Source organism: Schistocerca piceifrons, chromosome X (genome assembly GCF_021461385.2).
Source record: "Schistocerca piceifrons isolate TAMUIC-IGC-003096 chromosome X, iqSchPice1.1, whole genome shotgun sequence".
Lineage (NCBI taxonomy): Eukaryota > Metazoa > Arthropoda > Insecta > Orthoptera > Acrididae > Schistocerca > Schistocerca piceifrons.
Genome location: NC_060149.1, coordinates 80,831,225 through 80,852,978, shown reverse-complemented (window position 1 = coordinate 80,852,978; position 21,754 = coordinate 80,831,225). Strand labels below are relative to the sequence as shown.

At 37.9% G+C, this 21,754-nt stretch overlaps 1 protein-coding gene across 1 annotated transcript in view; it reads right to left on the bottom strand.

The window, feature by feature from the left end:
* The window catches only part of LOC124722185 (dynein axonemal heavy chain 7-like), a 913,348-nt gene that overhangs the window by 360,906 nt on the left and 530,688 nt on the right, over positions 1 to 21,754 (bottom strand). Inside the window, exon 21 of the mRNA XM_047247384.1 lies at positions 13,122 to 13,352. Coding sequence (XP_047103340.1) covers positions 13,122 to 13,352 — 231 coding nt within the window. The remainder of the gene's footprint in view (positions 1 to 13,121; positions 13,353 to 21,754) is intronic.

The following is a 21,754-nucleotide window of genomic DNA, read 5'->3' as shown; positions in this document are numbered from 1 at the left end:
TTCTGGACTGAATCATATGTAGGTCAGATTGCTGCCTTGTTGCATAGTTATGAATATCTCCATTGAATTTTAGTGTGCAGTCATTGTTTAACAGGTATGACTTGACAAATGAGACGCTATTATAAATGTAAGCAGAGGGCAGTGTCATAATGCCATTTGTTTTGAAATGTTGTCTGCATGATTCGTTATGTCTTAGATTACATATTATGCGTATTGCCTTTTTTTGCATTTTGAAAATATATCTACCTCCAGGTGAGTTCCCCCAAAATATGATTCCATACTGTAATGTAGAATGGAAGTAAGCATAATATACATGTATGAGAACAGATTTTGTGACTGATTTTTTGAGTATCCTTAAAATGTAACACACAGTTGAGAGCTTTTTTGAGATATAATTTGTGTGAGTCTCCCACTTAAGATTTTCTGCAAGCCATATGCCAAGAAACTTGACAGAGTCCACACACATAAGTTCTTTGTTATTTAGAATTACATCAGGCATTTCTTGTTATTGGGATGAGAGTCTGAAGTTGATGTACGTTGTTTTCTGTATGTTTATAATCAGTTTGTTCTCGTTGAACCATTTGCTGAGTGACAACATAAGCGGTTTAATTTTTTGGTTGTGGTCCTCTGTATCAGTACCCGCTATTAGTATACTTGTGTCATCAGCAAATAGTGTGGTATATCCTGCAGCAAGCTTTGTGCTTATATCATCAATGTATAGCAGAAACAGTATGGGTCCCAGGATTGAGCCTTGTGGCACACCATATCTAATAGGCATTGTGTCAGAGGAGTGGACAGTAGATTGATGGGTGGTTGTATTCTTTTTTTCAAAATTAATTTCCACTTTTTGAAATCTGTTTGACAGGTAAGATTCTAACCATTTGTTTGCAATTCCTCTTATACCTTTATTTGCTAACTTCTTAAGGAGTATGGTATGGTCAATTACATCAAAGGCTTTGGATAAATCTAAAAAGATACCAGTAGTGATTTCCTTATTATCCAGTGCTTTTAAGGTTTTGTTGAGATACTCATAAATAGCTGTGGTAGTTGTCTTTTGCTCTCTAAAACCATGCTGGTGTTATCTAATCCTGCTGATTTTTTGTTTCTAAGGCTATCAGTAAGTTGCAGGATGTCATATGTGCTTACTGTGGGTAGTGCACTGCAGTTACGTTTGTTACTGGACTCAAATGTATGCTGTATATCCTGTTACATAGGGACATCATTTTTGATAGTATCTATGAAGTAACTATTAAAAGTATTGCTGACTAGAGGGGGATCAGAGGATTTCTTCATTATTCACAGTGAATTGTACATTACTAATTTTAGTTTCTGTTTCATTGTTTCTGATTTTATTTACAATTGACAAGGAAGTCTTTGAAATGTTATCTGAACCTTGCGTCTATTGATTGGTTCTTTCTGATTTTAATCTCCTGACTTCTTTGTGGTTCTTACATTTGTATTGCTTGTAGAGTTCTTTACGTAACTCTAAGTTAGTCTGTGTAAGCTACACATGTTTTCCATTTTTACTTTCAGATCTTTTGTTTTAAAATCTAATGGCACAGGTTTTGATTTTGAAGACTGATTTTTCTGGATACTCACTTTTTGTAATGGCATGGCTCTATTTAAGTGCTCAGTCAGAATTTCTGTGAACATGTTTCATTTATTGCTGATCCCAATGCTAGTCATAACTGATTCCCATGATTCCTGGTTTAAACTATGTCTTATTGTAACAATGTTGTTTCCAGATAATCTTCACCTGTGCTCATACATTTTCCTTGGTTTGAATTTGGGATAACATTTTAGCACAAGTGTTTGGCCTAAATGATCTGAGGTGTCACCATTTATGATGTCAGTTAAGATGATGTGGTTGTAATTTGTGATAACATGATCAATTGAACTACTATGTGTGTTAGCTTTTCTGATGAGTACTGATCCAAGAAGATCTTTAGCTCCATAAGACAGGATACAATCTGTAAAACGTTTGCTTTTCTGACCATCATGTAGAGTGTTAATGTTCGGATCTCCCAGAATGACAAGATTTACACTTCTACAACCTGACATTAATTTACTTAAAACTCCATCAAATTATTTCAGAAAAGCATCAAAATTTCCACAGAGTGGGGGGGGGGGGGGGTCTATATACACCTATGACATAGAGAAGGACAGTGCTAAATGTGAGTTTAAGAACTGTAATTTCGAAATATTTGTCAACACAGAAATTGCCTGCCACATATATTTTTCCATGGTGATTAAGAACTTATATTTTCTTGAGTAGATGGCAACAGCATAACTTTTATTATATGTTCTGCAGTAGAATGTAGTTATGTTGTAGCCTTCTAGTTTACAATATTGATGTTGTCCACTGTTTTCTGGTGTTCTGTAACTATTACTATAAGTGGAGATAGTTTTGTGGTAAATTATTCAAAAGCTTTTATTTTGTTTCCTGCACATTATAGTCCAAAAGTGATAAGTTATTTTTGTGTGGACTGAAGTCTGTGTGAGGAACATATGAAACACATACACTTGCATCTGGTGTTGTACTGGTGGAAGATTTTATTGTTCTAAAAAAATGTCACTCTTATCCTGCCGATGTATTGTTTTACTGACCTGGCATTTCATGGTTGATTCTACCAAGTAGTCATTACTTTTGTCCTTCAGAGGGTTGGCCTCTGTAGCACAGCACTGCACATTTAATTTGCTGTTCACTACTCCTTGGGTCCATGTTATAACTAAGTCCTTCCCTAGACTGTTGAGATGTAAGCCATGAGACGTGTGGCATCTTCCTCCTATGCAGCTTATGTCCACAAACGTAACATTTTTTAATCTCATGCACATATTTAGAATCTTCTAATTTGTGCTTAACATTCTTTGTTTACACATAACCAGACTGGCAAGACATGTCAATAAGGAACAGAGAAGACGATCACATTTGAGCTGCTGAGCTTGTGAAGTCTTCTTTTGGGTGAGATAAATTGGTCTTTCATCTCGTTTTTTGATACATCATTTGTTCTCACTAAGAACATGAAAAAGTCGTTATTAGTTTGTTGCTGTTTTCATGTCATGGTTCATGGAAGTCACTGCCTGAAATTTTGTGCCTGGTTCCACTATGCTAGTTATTTTGTGATTGCTGCTGGACTGAAATTCAGCTGCTAAGTTCTGCCCTTGACTATCTGCAAATAGGTTTATTTTACACATTTTTGCTGGTTGATGATAACTGTTTTTAGGCCTGCTGGTACTTGGGTGTTGCATGGTGGCACTGTTTGTTTTGTCTTTTCTGTCCATATTAGTTGATAATCCATCTTGAGGAACATTGATTTTGATTCACTGTCAGTGGCTACACCCATTTTTCCTGTGGTTGAAAGCGACTCTGTTGTTCTTTGTTTCTGATGTCCTTTTTCTTCCCATGTGGTTTGACACAGCTCATTGAGATTTCACAGCCTACAGTTGAAAGCACTTCAAAAAGGTTTATGTGCACAAAGATTGTGTCACTGGCACATTTACTGTGTACATGATTTTGCAGTTCTTGCATGCTGTTTTTATAAGTGACTTTAGTCCACTTTTTGCTAGCAGGCACAATGCTTTGTGGAACTTGTCAAGTATTCAGCTCACTTTTTCCAAGCTGAAAATTCTCACTGAAGGGATCCTGTATTTTCTGGGGAAGAGGCATGGCCCATGCGAGCGGATAGGATTGAGGTACCTGTGACATATCCTGTATGTGAGCCAGTAGTTCATGCAACACCCGCATTTTCAACAGCTTCCAGTTGCTTGACAGCTGTCAGGGAAACAGCTGTTTATGAACAGACTTAACTTATCCCATAGCCAAGACCAGAATTGACAATAAACTTGCATTGTGGCTAGGGCAATTATTTCTTAACATTAAACAAATAATTTTAAATTCACACACTGATTCTCTTTTAATCTTACGATCTGTTTTGACACCAGGATCTAACAAATAATTTTAAATTTACATACTGATTCTCTTTTAATATTATGATCTGTTTTGACACCAGGATTAATGGTTCCCTTTAGGAGCTAAAGCTACAGTACCCAAGAATGTGGTTTTTATCACAACAAGAGAAAAACCTAGGGATTAAATTTATTAAGATCCTGAAGCAGTAAGAGCTTTATGCCTTGAGCTGCAATTATTTGTTTTAGTGACAATTCTGTTAAATGATGAAACAACTCTGTAGAAGTTAACTTAAAATATTTTCATATTTATTAACACCAGAATCATTATGATGATCAGTCACCACATCACCTCCATAACAACATATTTGACAGAGTGGTATAATATTTGCAATATACTTTCACTATTTACTTCTTCGTAATTAATAACATGAAATTTACAATTTGATACTCATCTGCAGACTCACAATGTGATTTTAGATTTTGGATGACCTAGACATGTTATCAAGTTGGTTACTTAATGTGACTCAATCAACTAAATGATGTTGAGGTTGTCAATGACTACTGCATGCTATCTGAATTGTTGTCCTGCTAAAAACAAAACAAGACAATGAAGTTTCTAAATCATACCTGATCCTGTCCTGAGCTAATGTTTTTTTTTTTTTTTTTTTTTTTTTTTTTTTTTTTTTTTTTTTTTTTTTTTTTTTTGGGCAATGTTAATTCTGATTTTGGTTGTACAGTACAAAATTCTTGATCTCCATATAAATATGCTATACACTGAAGTATTTATGAAATTATAGTTTTTTCTAAAATGCTTGCAGTAGTGTTGCACGTCTTTGCAACCTATTATGTAAGTGAACTACAGTATGGAGTTTTAATATCATATAGATTTTACTTTACAAATAGATGCTGTGTCTATGAAAAATGTCATCTGTTTTATTTGTTTTATATCATTTATAACTAATGCCATGCGGACCTGATTACTTTCTAAATTTAATTTACGCAATGCCAAATTTTATTTGTCATCCAACAAATTAAGGAGCACTATTATACTTCAAGAACACATTCAATTTCTGTGAAAAGAACTTAATAATAGTACAAAATCTCAATGTAAACAAACTTTGTGATGTGGCATTCCTGAAATTTGACATTTTTATTTCATGATTGTATCAAACTACTTTTATTGCCACTTTTATTCTCAGATTTTGTACATACAAAAAAGACAAAAGCTTACTTAGATTCTTACTGTTTGCAAAACCAGATATTATGGTAGTCTTCAGTTTGAACAGATAGCTTCTAGAACATTCTGGAAAACATGATTTGTTATATAGTACTGAATGCAAACCAAATTAGACAGTCTGCATATAGTCTGCAGTCAGTTGACAAGCAGGCATCAATCTGGAGTCAATCATACTGCTTTGAGTGCTTTTAGTATGTCTTTTGTTATATTTAATTATGTCTTGTGAACCAAGTTTCTTGTAATCTAAATATGTGATGAGAAACCAATGAAATAAAAATGTGGAAGTTAAAATTCATCTACGTGCCTCAGTCTTTATACTAAAAATCCAGATGAATCTTACTATGATCAGCCCTATTAATTGTAATCATCTCCTAGATGCCAACACCAAATGAAGATACTTGTTGATGCGACATCTTCTCTTTTACTGACAAGCAGTAAATGCAATGTTAGTCAGTAGAAGTGCATGCATGAAGTATTTGTTGTTTATCCAAAACTGGGTTGTTATACTGCACTACTACTTTCATATAACGATCAAAGTAAAAATACATTATTACATTTTAATTACTGGCATGAGAGAGAGAAAATCAGAGCATACAATATTATAATATGCAAAACAGAAAGTCTACTTAACTCTGAAATGGATAATTTATGATAACATAGTTGGAGATAAAATTGTGATCTATTGCAGATTATCATGTAATGAAACAGCCAAGACCACAAATAATCATTTATTTAAAATACTGATACATTTTGGTCTTTATGGTGATCATCTTCAGATCTATGGCACCATATAGCTGAAGTCAACAGCGCACAGAACAGTTCCATGACGGCACCGTTGCATCATGCAACTGTTCTTAGTACTGCTCAATTCTGCCAAATGGTGCCATAGATTTGAAGATGGCCAGCATAAATGTTTAAGCCAATCATCATTTTAAATATATGATTATTTGCAATCTTGACTATTTCATTAAGTGATATGAAATGGATGATCAGTTAAAAGTAAAAATTGTAAGTGCTACTTTATATTATTTCTACTTCTGGGAGAATTCACAACAGTGACGAAAAATGGCTAAAAAATGAAATTTTCCAAATTGAACAAGAGGCACACTGACAAGTTAACCTAGTGAAAGTAGACTTTTTTGAATCAAAACATCCAAGCTATAAAACTGTGGTGCTAGATTTTGGAAATAGACGATACCTAAGATTTTAATTCTCTGGAACATGAGAACTATGACTGTCTGTAAGTTTTGAAACAGTATGTTTTTGGAAAAGTAAGATGTTATAAGGTAAGAGAAGAATGTGGGCCACTTAAAGACCTATATAAATCTATAAACAAATAATTATTTGCATTCTAAAAATTTCACCTTCACGTCTTTTCTCTGAATTTGAAATTATGGATATTTTCTCACAAAAATTATTTCCAGGTAAACTACTTATGCTATTGTCATCAGTAATTAGGAAATTACAAAATAAATAACGAAGTTCTATGATCTACTTGAATAAGTAAAAAGCCATTTTATGTAATTTTCAGATATGTATCATTATTATGAAAATGAATGTTGCTACTCACCATATAGTGGAGGTGCTGAGTCAGTCACACTTCCTGAGTCTGCAGTTGTTTGTGTGAGTTGTGTTTGCATCGTGAGAGAGAGAAAGAAAGAGAGAGAGAGAGAGAGAGAGAGAGAGAGAGAGGGAGTATGTGTGTGTGTGTGTGTGTGTGTGTGTGTGTGTGTGTGTGTGTGTGTGTGTGAGAGAGAGAGAGAGAGAGAGAGAGAGAGAGAGAGAGAGAGAGAGAGAGAGAGAGCATGTGTGTGTGTGTGTGTGTGTGTGTGTGTGTGTGTGTGTGTGTGTGTGTGTGTGATCTATTGTTGACGAAGGCCTTACTGGCCAAAAGCTTTATTTGTGACAGTTCTTTTGTTGTGCCCATCTGTGATTCAGCATCTCTGCTACATGGTGAGTAGCAACTTTCCTTTTTATAATATTGGTACATTCCATCCTGGATTTTCCATTGTCATACATGTATCATTTATAAAAAAAAATCAAATAAAGAAATAAAGTTATAGGGATATTGGGAGTGGTCCAAGGACAAGTACGATGCTTCCATCTTGTTCTATTACAAAACGAAGACCATATATGACTATACTAACTGGAACATGAGTTCACAGTTATGCACGTAATACACTGTTATGCCATAACATTATACTTCATAAATATTTATGTCTGTATCATAATTGTAAAGTTTTGAACACTTTTTCAGTACAAACTGCTCAATGAATAGAAAAAGATGGAATAAAGGCACTAACGTAGATGTGTAGAGACTGAAATTAAAGGTAAATGATTTTCTGCATGAGATATTGCTAGCAAAATTTGTGGTATATATAAATGTAGCTCACTTCCATGAATGAAATGTGTCTGCATAACACCTCTCTGTTAGAAAAGATCTTCCGCTGATAAAATCTGTACTGTGCAGAAACTTAGTTTACACTTTCAAATACAGTACAAATAATATTTTATGTGACAATCTTAAAAACTCAAAAATATGCAGTTTATCATGACACATGCATTTTGATGGAAACAGTGAAAAATGATGACAAAACAAAATGGACAGCATATTTAATTGGTATACAAAGTGCTAGAACCTAAAATGTAGAAGTTAATTTAATGACACACACATGCTCTTGCTCATATATAAAGGAAAAAACTGGAGGTTACTATGCAATATTGCAGTGCCTGTGTTGTTCAGAAGTACAATGCAAAGTTCTTTCAGACATACAAGCATATTGAAAGGAACAGACACTGTGGCAACTACAGCCATTATTAAACACATGAAATTATTCACAGTTGCGAATATGGACAACCATCAGCTGTATAATGGAATCATGACAATGAAAATTTGTGCCTAACTGGTGCTCGAACGCAGATTTCCTGCATATCGTGAGTAGTTACCTTAACATTAGGCTATCCAAGCACATGTCATAACCACACCTAAACTTTCATATATCATCAACCATGTGTCTACAATCTGCACTCATACATCCATTATGTATCTTCTCATACAGGGGAAAGATTTCAATTGAAATTCACTTGCCTGGTATCAGCAGATAAAAACGATATTGCATTGTCTGTGTTGTCATTCCATTATATGGTTGATGGTTGTCCATATCTGCAAGTGTGAATACATTTCATGTATTTCATAATGAGTGTAATTGCCACAGTGCATATTCTTTCAGACATGCATGCATGGCCAAAGGAAAATTGCATGATATTTCTGTACAACAGAGGCATTGTGATATTGTATTAACCACCGGCACTGGGCAATCAACTATCAATTAAAAAGTCTCCCCTGTGAGGGAATATGCATAGTGGATGCACAAGTGCAGGTTGTAAACTCATGATTGGTGACATATGGAAGTTTGGATCTGTACATGACATGTGCTTGGATAGCCTAATGATATGGCAACTGCTTGTGGTAAGGAGAAAATCTGGATTCAAGCCCCGGTCCAGCACAAATTTACATTGTCATCATTCAATTATACAATTGATGGATGCATGTTCATGAAACAAATCCTTTCAGGCTCTCTTTATTTGAAAAGGTTTTTACTGTCCAAATTATCAGCTAGACTGCTGACACTTGTCATTGAGGCATTGCCTAGGTGTAGCTACAGAGGACCGACAGTGATCACCAGTTCTGAGAGTGAGCTCCCTGCCGCCATTGGATAAGCAGCTGCAGCAGCAAGTCGTATACTCCTAGCTCACTCATTTGTTACATAGTTTAATTCTTAATTTCTCTGCGTGTTTTTGGTACTTGCATTGTTTAATTCATAAATTTCGTGTGTATTATAGTATTTGAGTTGTAGCATCGCGTTTTAGTATCTGAATAGTGTAAAATCGCGTAGTCTCCTTCCGCCGCCGAGCAGTGTCAGCAGTGCGCAAGTAGCAGCATTACTGCATTTACTAGGCAATCTTGTATTTTAATAACCGTTTAAATTTTGTCAATTTGTTTGCGTTCTCTGTAGATTAGTTCAGACGTTCTTTGCAAAACAGTTTTTAGCATGGATAGGGACTGCAACTGCTGTGTTTGGATGCAGCCTGTGTTGGCATCCCTTCGCTCCCAGCTTCAGGCAGTGTTGGCTTTGGTCACACAGCTTGAGGCTGTTGCCAATGGGCATCACTGTGGGGGTCCGGATGGGGGTTTGTCAGGGACGGCCAGCTCATCCCACGCATCCCCCGATCGGACTACGACTGTGGTTTCCCGGGATACTGCCCGCATTGAGGCTGATCCCTCACCTGTGGTAGAGTGGGAGGTCGTCTCAAGGTGTGGCAGGGGGCGAAAGACATTCCGGAGGGCTGAACGGAAGGCCTCTCCAGTTTGTCTGACGAACCGGTTTCAGGATCTGTGTCAGGCTGATACTGATCTTCGGCCTGACATGGCTGCTTGTCCTGTTCCAGAGGTTGCCCCTCAGTCTGCAAGATCCGGGCGGTCGCAGAGGGTGGGCTTACTGGTAGTTGGGAGCTCCAACGTCAGGCGTGTAATGGGGCCCCTTAGGGAAATGGCAGCAAGAGAGGGGAAGAAAACCAATGTGCACTCCGTGTGCATACTGGGGGGAGTCATTCCAGATGTGGAAAGAGTCCTTCCGGATGCCATGAAGGGTACAGGGTGCACCCATCTGCAGGTGGTCGCTCATGTTGGCACCAATGATGTGTGTCACTATGGATCGGAGGAAATCCTCTCTGGCTTCCGACGGCTATCTGATTTGGTGAAGACTGCCAGTCTCGCTAGCGGGATGAAAGCAGAGCTCACCATCTGCAGCATCGTCGACAGGACTGACTGCGGACCTTTGGTACAGAGCCGAGTGGAGGGTCTGAATCAGAGGCTGAGATGGTTCTGCGACCGTGTGGGCTGCAGATTCCTCGACTTGCGCCATAGGGTGGTGGGGTTTCGGGTTCTGCTGGATAGGTCAGGAGTCCACTACACGCAACAAGCGGCTACACGGGTAGCAGGGGTTGTGTGGCGTGGGCTGGGCGGTTTTCCCGACTCAGCAGCATTAGTGGCAGAACAACTGAGAGAAAATTTGGAATACATTTCACATAAATTTTCTCAGCATGTTGTAGTCTTAGATGGAGATTTCAATTTACCAGATATAGACTGGGACACTCAGATGTTTAGGACGGGTGGTAGGGACAGAGCATCGAGTGACATCATACTGAGTGCACTATCCGAAAATTACCTCGAGCAATGAAACAGAGAACCGACTCGTGTAGATAACATCTTGGACCTACTGATAACAAACAGACCCGAACGTTTCGACTCTTTAAGTGCAGAACAGGGAATCAGTGATCATAAGGCCGTTGCAGCATCCCTGAATATGGAAGTTAATAGGAATATAAAAAAAGGGAGGAAGGTTCATCTGTTTAGCAAGAGTAATAGAAGGCAGATTTCAGACTACCTAACAGATCAAAACGAAAATTTCTGTTCCGACACTGGCAATGTTGAGTGTTTATGGAAAAAGTTCAAGGCAATCGTAAAATGCGTTTTAGACAGGTACGTGCCGAGTAAAACTGTGAGGGATGGGAAAAAACCCACTGTGGTACAACAACAAAGTTAGGAAACTACTGTGAAAGCAAAGAGAGCTTCACTCCAAGTTTAAACGCAGCCAAAACCTCTCACACAAACAGAAGCTAAACGATGTCAAAGTTAGCGTAAGGAGGGCTATGCGTGAAGCGTTCAGTGAATTCGAAAGTAAAATTCTATGTACCGACTTGACAGAAAATCCTAGGAAGTTCTGGTCTTACGTTAAATCAGTAAGTGGCTCGAAACACCATATCCAGACACTTCGGGATGATGATGGCATTGAAACAGAGGATGACACGCGTAAAGCTGAAATACTAAACACCTTTTTCCAAAGCTGTTTCACAGAGGAAGACCACATTGCAGTTCCTTCTCTAAATCCTCGCACAAACGAAAAAATGAGTGACATCGAAATAAGTGTCCAAGGAATAGAAAAGCAACTGGAATCACTCAATAGAGGAAAGTCCACTGGACCTGATGGGATACCAATTCGATTCTACACAGAGTACGTGAAAGAACTTGCCCCTCTTCTAACAGCCGTGTACCGCAAGTCTCTAGAGGAACGGAGGGTTCCAAATGATTGGAAAAGAGCACACGTAGTCCCAGTCTTCAAGAAAGGTCGTTGAGCAGATGCGCAAAACTATAGACCTATATCTCTGACGTCGATCTGTTGTAGAATTTTAGAACATGTTTTTTGCTCGAGTATCATGTCGTTTTTGGAAACCCAAAATCTACTATGTAGGAATCAACATGGATTCTGGAAACAGCGATCATGTGAGACCCAACTCGCTTTATTTGTTCATGAGACCCAGAAAATATTAGATACAGGCTCCCAGGTAGATGCTATTTTTCTTGACTTCCGGAAGGCGTTTGATACAGTTCCGCACTGTCGCCTGATTAACAAAGTAAGAGCCTACGGAATATCAAACCAGCTGTGTGGCTGGATTGAAGAGTTCTCTGGCATGCCACAGGGGAGTGTTACGAGACCACTGCTTTTCACAATATATATAAATGACCTAGTAGATAGTGTCGGAAGTTCCATGCGGCTTTTCACGGATGATGCTGTAGTATACAGAGAAGTTGCAGCATTAGAAAACTGTAGCGAAATGCAGGAAGATCTGCAGCGGGTAGGGACTTGGTGCAGGGAGTGGCAACTGTCCCTTAACATAGACAAATGTAATGTCTTACGAATACATAGAAAGAAGGATCCTTTATTGTATGATTATATGATAGTGGAACAAACACTGGCAGCAGTTACTTCTGTAAAATATCTGGGAGTATGCGTGCGGAACGATTTGAAGTGGAATGATCATATAAAATTAATTGTTGGTAAGGCGGGTACCAGGTTGAGATTCATTGGGAGAGTTCTTAGAAAATGTAGTCCATCAACAAAGGAGGTGGCTTACAAAACACTCGTTCGACCTATACCTGAGTATTGCTCATCAGTGTGGGATCCGTACCAGATCGGTTTGACGGAGGAGATAGAGAAGATCCAAAGAAGAGCGGCGCGTTTCGTCACAGGGTTATTTGGTAACTGTGATAGCACTACGGAGATGTTTAATAAACTCAAGTGGCAGACTCTGCAAGAGAGGCGCTCTGCATCGTGGTGTAAATTGCTCGCCAGGTTTCGAGAGGGTGCGTTTCTGGATGAGGTATCGAATATATTGCTTCCCCCTACTTATACCTCCCGAGGAGATCACGAATGTAAAATTAGAGAGATTAGAGCACGCACAGAGGCTTTCAGACAGTCGTTCTTCCTGCGAACCATACGCAACTGGAACAGGAAAGGGAGGTAATGACAGTGGCACGTGAAGTGCCCTCCACCACACACCGTTGGGTGGCTTGCGGAGTATAAATGTAGAAGTAGATGTAGATGTAGATCCTCAAGTTCTTTTTTTATTGTGTTTAAATGTCAACAGTTATCGTAAGAGGAGTATTTAAAATATTGAACTAAAACTGCTGGAAAATGAAGTTTCCTTAAATATGTATTCTAAAATATTACTGTGTAAATGACTCATTTGTACATTCTCTCATTCACACATCGTGTTCTGGAAGTTTTGTAATAAAGGACAGTCAATTATGATTACTGCTAACATAACAGAGGTGATAATCATGGGAATTATGTCTATATTAATTTATTACTGTACATGTTTGCAGAAGAGCAGCTACATTGAAAAGGATGTTCCTTCCCATACACTACTCGGTTGTTGTTTTCATGTAATATTTAATGCCAAAAATTTGTGAAATTTTGCACAAATCAATATCAGCTCTTTATACACTTCTAGAGTTAGAGCCTATATAATAGGAACAAATTCTTTCATGCTACACAATAATTGAGACCACTATGTGAAAGTATTGTGATAAACAACTCTTACTTACTTTTCTAATTTGTGCATGGAAACTCACCTTCTTGACAGCATCATACATGTCCATAGCCATGACCCATTTACACAAACCTTCAGCAGCACTAGATGCTTTGGCTACAATGTGTGGCTTAAAATCTTTATTAGGGAGATATTCTGTACGAATCTTCTTCATTATAGGTAAAGGTATGTTATCTTTATCAAAATCCTTGAGGCTTTGAAGGAAATACATATCTCCCAACAGTTTTTTGCTAGGTCCCCAAAAATCAATTATCTGAAAATCATTGATACAAATTTTTCATTTTCCATTACTTTTTCTTGTTTAAATATAATTATGGCAAGTCATAAGAAATTTAAAGTTGCAATCTCATATAAAGTATAAGAGAAGTCACATGTCAAAATGTTAATTGTATATGATGTGTGAATAATATTTAACCCAACAAGATAAATAACTGATAAATAAATCAGCACAGAGGACAGCAGTATCTCAGTGCAATACAACAGTAAATAATTGTTAATATTGTCACAAACATACAATCATAATTTTTAGGAGATGTGAGTTTTTCTCTGGTGGTGAGAAATGAAATGCATGTATTGATTCCATGAAATTTTATCACTTTATTCAGCCTAAGTGATCACAAGACCTGAGATACGCATGTTAGCACAGATAATCCAAAGCAAACAAGACAATGGTCAAGTATAAAACAAAAGATATTACACATATATAACGATCTTAGTCCTCTATTTTGCTTGCTCATATCAACTGCAGCAGGCTGATGTTGCCACAGAGCACCCACCTTCCCCTCCACCAGTGCACAGCTCAGGAGACATGGTAGGTGGATTTGTCCCTAAAAACAAACATACTCTTGCTGGGAAAGGGGAGGGGGGGGGGGGGGGAGGCGTGTAGCATTTGGCCATAGCAAGAACTGTGAGGTGTGCCATTGTCATTGTATAGTGATGTTATTAAGACATCATATTCCTCATTTAAGAGTAAGCAGTTGGGAGAAACAATCTTGTCAGTTGAAGTGGAGGTAGATGTAGAATCTGCCAATTGTTGTGGTAGGTGATTTTCATCTTCCTGTTCCCAGAGCACCCAAGCTGGCTTGAGGCAGTGAACAAAAACAGTTGTTTATTTGTTCTTAAGCAAGGTAGAGAATGTTTGGTTCCCCCACAGAAGCACCTTGTGAGCGCCTGAATATGACTGCTGAAGAGTTATTCATATGGTATCATTGTCGAGCATCACATGGCTACTGTCCTTCATGGCCCTATGTACAAAAACCTGCTGTATACCATGAGCTTGGGGATGTGAACTACAGCTACAGGTTGTATGTCGTTTGACTTTAGATACAAGAAACAGTATTTCAGAGACTGTCAAAGGTGGTGACAGTAGGAGAAAGCTCTTGAGAACAGTTAAGCATTTGTCATACAGTATTTTGGCTAAAGATTATTTCAAATCTACCTTGTATGACATGGGAACTCCCATCAAAACCCATAATAGAGCTTCAGTCCAAAGTGAATCTTGGAATATCTGTGTTGCTTTTAGTGCAGGATTCCAGTGTTTAACTGAACTGTTGCTTTAGGAGTGGAATGCTGTAATGTGGAAATGTTGCACACTGCACACTTTTTACACAATACTTCAAAATGATGTGACTCAAAATTGTGCCTTTAGACAACAGTAATTGATGACAGGCAGTGAAATAAAGCACTCCACATGTGAATGAAGGCCAAGGCAGTAAATTTGGCTGATATGTCCTACAAAAGTATCTGAAATGACAGGGCATAATGTTCCAACTCAGCTTGCAGATCATGTAAACCAAAGGGTGATGGTTAGTAATAATTTTGGGGTCACATTCCCTGATATCCTCTCTCAAGTACTTCACTGCTTCAAACAGGGCCAAAAGTTTGCAGTCATAGGCTTACCATAACTACGAGTCAGATTACATGAAAAGAAATGCAGGGGATGCTGATGTTCATTAACAGTCTGTTGCAAAAGTACTTCAATATCTCTCTCACTCATGAATGCCTTAATGGATAAATGGGACCAAGGGGAAGGGTGAGCAAGAGTGATGGCATTTTGTAAGCACTCTTTGACAACCTCAGTTGTGTGTAGCATTTCTATTGTCCATTTTAAAGGCTATTTTCCCTTAGTATTTTTACCTCCCAGACTAGTGGTTAAGCATGCCTTGATTCTTGTAGCTTGCAGTATATGTCACCAGTAAAAATTAGTCATCCCCAGAAACCTTCTGAGTTCTTGAAAGATTGTAGGTCATAGACTCTCTTTAATGAGTTCAGCTCTCTCTGCCATAGGCCTAATCCCATCCTGTGTCACTGAATGTCCAAAGAATGCCACTAACTCTGACATAACTGACATTTGACCTCATTCAGACCAGTACATAACTTGTCCAATGTGCTAAACACCTGATGACTATGATCCTCAAGTTGTTGAGACGAAGAGCAAAAAGTCAATAAATCATCTAGGTAATAGAAACAGAAAGGAAGTATGCCAAAACATGAATCACTAAAGCTCTACCAGGTCTGTACAGCATTTTATGAACTGGAAAGCATGTACAAGAACTCAAACAAACCAAAAGGATTGATTATTGCCATCTTTGAAATGTTCTTCTTAGGCATAGGTATCAGTAAATAAACGTTTTCACAGTGTGTCACGCTAAGGACTAAAGCACCAGGCAACGAATGAGCAAAGTCCTTTATGTTCAGGATAGAATAACTTTGCAATTTGCTTCATGTGCTCAATGTTCTGTAGTTCCCGCATAACCTGTAAGTACCATCGTTTTTGGTACTAAGCGGTTTGGGGAAGTCCATGCACTATCCAAAGGATGTACTATGCCCTTCTTTAATAATACATCTACAGCTATTTTTGCGAACTGAGCAGGGAATAGTCACCACACTTTATGGAAGACAGCTTGTTCCTCAGTAGTGTATTTCCCTTAATATTTCCCTTAATATCATGGTGAGTATTGGTTCAAGTTGCATGAATCACACTTGAGTTGGGGTGATTATCACTGAGTGCACAATCACTGTCCTGTAAGTGTTCCTTCAGATCTGATGGAATATCATTGTTCAGAAGAGTTGGTGTAGCCACTGATGATTCTAGTTGATCAGTGCACTTCTGGATGTGTACTGCTCTGTGCAATCATTTCATGCCCTAACTGCTTCTAGTATGCACTGCATCCAAGTCCAATAGATTTTGTATGAGCATCTTCTTCAAATTTTTTAATTTTTTTATCATCCTTGGAACTGTCTTTGAAGTATTTTATCCTACTTGATCAGCTTACCATGGTTTGCAAAACACAACTGAAATGTTGACTGATGGTTGAATGGTAACTCTTACTGATGATAGTAGATCTTTCATCTCTACAAGTTTGTTGCACTTGTCACACAAAGTGTCATGTGAATACAAATTTTCTTTCTATAGTGTCAGAGAATCCCTTGTAGTATCTACATATAACAAATGTATGGTAGTCATCTGCTCAGCTTCTGAGAATATTAATTTTTGAAGTTAATTTATCAAAGCTGTTGAGGGTTCTGTTTACTGTGGAGAAAAAGAAACTGGAATTCTGCCAACGATGTCTGGAATGGAATCACCCGTTTCTCTCTTGAAAAGTAGACCTTCTCTAAAATCAGGACAGAAAAAGGTAAGAACACAGAAATTCAACTCCTAACATAGGTTGGTTAATGTCAGCTATCATAAAAGTGAATATAAATATAAATATTTTGCCAAGAACTATGTCAACAGTGCAGGCAGTGGAAGCATACATTATTACTGGTGAATCATTCACAGCCCAGAGCTGTAGCAGATATCTTGAAGTGTGCAACTGACAGTTTTTCTTGAGATCGTGCATATTTCTAAGCTGGAGTCCACTATAAAATGTTGGCATGTATTCTTGTTAAGAGCATAGAGAGGGTCAATGTCTTCTGAAGGATGAAGCAAACTAGTTTGGTTTATGTTAATAGGGTCTAGGCATACTTTCTAGACTCCATGATCAGTGATGCCCATAGAAGATCACAAGTGGAATTGGGTACTGACATGGTGAGATGCATTTGAACATGGTGGTGCTGAAATATAAGTGAAACCAACAACAATATGTGCTCTGTTAGTTGTTATTGTAACAGTGAGTGGCAGTAGCTGGTCCATTAAATGCAGCTGATCATTTCGAATCTTGGGAGCTGGGAGGCATTGACCTGTTTTGGGCACACCATGATTCACTGGCTGCATCCAGCATTATTTAGTTGCTGAATGCTGTTTCATAGTGCAATATGGATGCTGTAGGTTGCGACAAAGCAAACTGGGATATTTTTACTTCCTCTCTTTTTTTTCCACCCCCCTTCTTAAAATTAATTTTTTCAGTTTTGAACTAATAATGATTAACATATGTGTGTATAATCTACATTTCCATAAAAGAGAAAAGTTGGCCCTCAGTATTAAAGAATATACCACCAGATCTAATTTGATGCTTAGTTTTATGTATGTAATTGATTCTGACTATTTCTGGTTAGTATCCTCTGATATAGGGTGAAATCAGTAATTGTTTTGTAACTTAAATACTATTGTTGACTTATAAACAAATATAAATTCTGTGCTAATTATAAACATTTGGAGGAACAACTGATAGCATTCTTTAAGTATTTATTTGGCTCTATTCAAAAATATGTTAGCAAAACCTGCTCTTAATTGATTCCAAAGTAATTACTAGTTTTGCAAAAGTATTGTTTGCATAACTGTATCAGTTAACTTCATCATTTAAACAAATAATGTGGCTTAGCCCTTGTAGTAGCAGAAACTGTTAAAAAGACACAATTTTTTGATGGTTTCAATTAATTGACTGAGTTAAGTTTCAATTGTAATATCTGTACATTAAACATTGACCAATGTATAGTTTCAGTGCCTTTTTATTGTGAGGATATATGAGGGCCCAATTTTTGGTCCCAAGACAGGCAGTCCACAACCGAGTTTCAAACAAGAAACCTGTGTTGGTTAGAACAACAACAGTGCATCAACTTGACCATGAAATAAGTGTAACAAAAAACAGTCCATGTGTTAAATCAATGACAGTGTCTGTTTAATTTATTTGAAAGACAGTGAACTGTGTGGTTAGGTTTTACTGCTCATGCTCAACAGTAAACTATTGTAGCAGTGTGCTGATGTATGACTGCAAACTATAAATGAGGCTTATCAAAAATTTGCCAATACTTAACTGGACATATTACTGTGTAATATTGGGGAGTGTGAACAGCGAAAGTAAATAACTATGAAATACAACTGTGAATCTGTCAGCTACATCATTCATAGTAGTCAGTGTTGAACTTCCACCCCCTATTTTTCAGCCACTATAGCAATGCAGTACATCGACACCGAGGACAATTAATGAAGAAATAAAGCAGGTGAACGTAACAAGGTGAGGCTTGCCATTGGCTCCCAGGTAATAAGAGCATCCATCTTGAAGTGAAAAAACATGTTTTGTGATCTGTAGTTTGACATCTTGCATGAATACTTTATTCCTAAGTAAGGACGTGTGAATAACATGAGGCAATTTGCTCGCCCATGCTGCCCACAATGTATTATCTGACAATGACTTTGGATCCACTATGTTTCATGAATAGTGCCAGGAATATGAATTTGTCCTACCAATTAATTGTTCTGAGTAAATTCCCAAATGAACTTGTTTTTCAGATGATATGAATAGTCTTTGCAATAAAGCTACCTCAGCTGTTTAAAACTGGCAAAAGTCAGATGATGACAGAATTACAGTGTTGATGATAGATGCATAATCTCTGATATTACACAGTAATACAGCATATTTTGCCATATCATCAATGATGTTATGAATGAAAAGCACCAATTCTACAATGGTGAATCAAGTTGTGGTTGTTCAGGCAGAAACTGTGGCACTTTATGTAATGTGCTGCATGAAAAATATGGGAAATGTGTCTGTATGGCACCAAATAATTTGATCTGGAAATGTAGTCCATTGTAACACCAATGATTGGCTGTGATATAGTCCAGAAAAGTTCATGTGTGACCTGGTTGGCCATGTTTCACAAGGCAAAGAAATGAGTTCATCACCTCAATATTGGTGTCCAAGCAGAACTGGAATTCTGGGGGGTGTGGTCAAAATGATGTACTTGAACACAAAAATTTAATGCAGGTCCAGGAACACCAGTTTGTATTGACATATTTTGCTCATCTTTCATTAAAAAAAAAAGTCCATTGTGTTTGAGAATACCAACAGGCTGCATGCGTCCACTCATGCAGAACACACAGATGTATTGTTTGTACATGGGTAGCATAATGGTAGTAACTGTGTGGCTGTGACAGAAAAGCAGAGACATTTCCCTCATCAACAAACTCCCTGTGCCAAGGTATTTCCCAGGGTTTGGTACCATAATGGCAGTGCCTGTCCAGCTGTGAAAGAATACCAGAGACATTTCCCTCATCGACAAATCTGTAACATAACAGATCACTCATCCACTGTACCAGACAAATATGCCAGTATCTGAATAACACATCAGATCTATGGTGGCCTGACAGATCACCTGATCTAATCTTATTAGATTTCTGGTTATGAGCCTGGTTAAATAGAGATGTATATGCTGTGAAAGCTGATACATGTGAAGAACTTGTTACTTGCATTACTGGAGCTGTCACCCACATTAAAGATTGCCAAGATGATGTTCAATGTGCAGCACAACACACCAACCAGCATGTTGACAAGTGCATTGAGATGGGTGGCGGCTTTTTGAACACCTCTTGTAGGATGTATCTGTCATCTGTCTCACCATTATTCTGTCCACCACAGCACCTACCTAACATTTTGGTAAGTAACATTCACATTTGTCTTCATAATAACTCTTGGACAGGTGTTGTCTTCAACATGCTCCAGTTCTGTAACAACTGAAAACTAGGGACATGTTCATAGGACGTTTTTTGGTTTATTTTCACATGTAGAATCACCTCACAAATTATGTGATGTTCCTCTTGAACCACCCTGTAAAATGTTCTTAGAGCTCAGTTTTTCTTGGTCTTATTGACCTCCGTAGATCAATGCCACAAGACATATACATCTGAAATGCTCACTACCGCATCCAAATTAAACTAATGGCAGAGTTCAATAAATGACAGTAATTTTTTATTGAATGCACAGACGCCAGGGACAACCTTTGTATAATCTAATAATGAAACACTGAATGCAGCATATGAACAACAGAGCAATTTTCAATATGAATAATCTTCACAACTAAGAAATGTGAAAAGAGTAAATATAAAAACAGGCCATATTTTAAAAAGAATTTTTAAAATACAACTACATGAACAGAAGAGACTAAAATGATAAATCTCAGGATATTGTGATTAATTACCTGGGTGAACCAGTAAATCACACAACCCACTAAAATATCTATCTAACCATTTGGATAGAACACCTGACATAACTATTCTACAATCATTTCATTGTCACCTAAAGGAGAGAAAAGTTTAGTTGATAAAACAAGTGCAGCCCCTTGCCATGATATACAACAAATTCAGTTAAGGAATGGTCTCTCAAAATCTGCACACAACAATCCCCACAACTTGATGAGTCAGCTACTCAGACAAAGACTCCATGTGCCACACGTCAGTAGCCTGTCTGGAAGTGCAACAGAGTTACTTTATCTGTTCAAATTTATGAATAAAGGAAGTAAATGGTTTATACCACAACTTGTTGCCCCTCAGCTTCAGCCAAACCTTTTTTGGATTAATGCATTTGCCTGAAATAAACAACAAGGCTACAAAACTAACACATAGTGCAATGGTTGTCCTCTCATTTGTTTCATCTGAATCCTAATTTCTCCTATTTTTCTGTGTTTTGTATAGGGGATTTTTGTAATTGAAATCTGCTTAAACTTAATTTTGAGTATATCTTTTCTAGGCTTATATGATGTTCTTAGCTCATAAATATGTTCATCTACCATCCCAGAAATATGATACCCTCCACTTCTCTTAGATCTGTGTCCCTAATGTTAACACTAAAATACTATGCATTATTTATGATGCTTCTTAGGAATTTTGTATAATTTGCTTTGTTTCCATATACAAACATAGACACCATATCTGCAGTGATGACAACTCCCTTGCCCAGTATCCCAAAAGTCTCACAACAGCCTTCACAGCTGCAAAGGAGCACACCCTTCATTACACTTTATCATCATGAACTGGAGCAACTAAACCATATTCTTTACCAGAGCTTTGACTATCTACAGTCTTGTCCAGAAATGAGAGACTACCTACCCACAATCCTTCCCACCACTCCTAACGTGGTATTCCATTGTCTACCCAACCTACACAATGTCCTGATCCATCCTTATGCCCCTCCCACACCCAACCCCTTGCTACAGGAGTCATATCACTGTGGAAGATCCAAGTGCAGGCCCTGTGCAAGTTGCCCACTTAGCGCATTCAGTGACATGCTTACCCTACCCCATCAGAGGTAGGGCCACCTGTGAAAACAGCCTTGTAATATACCAGTTCAGCTGCAGTTTATGCACTTTTTTTAACTACATAGATGGGAGTTATTCTTGCAACACATCCTTTATTTGTGTATTCCTCCTGGCCTTAAACTCCACTAAGCAACACCGTCCACATCCTCTACCCAAAAGTGTGTGTGTGTGTGTGTGTGTGTG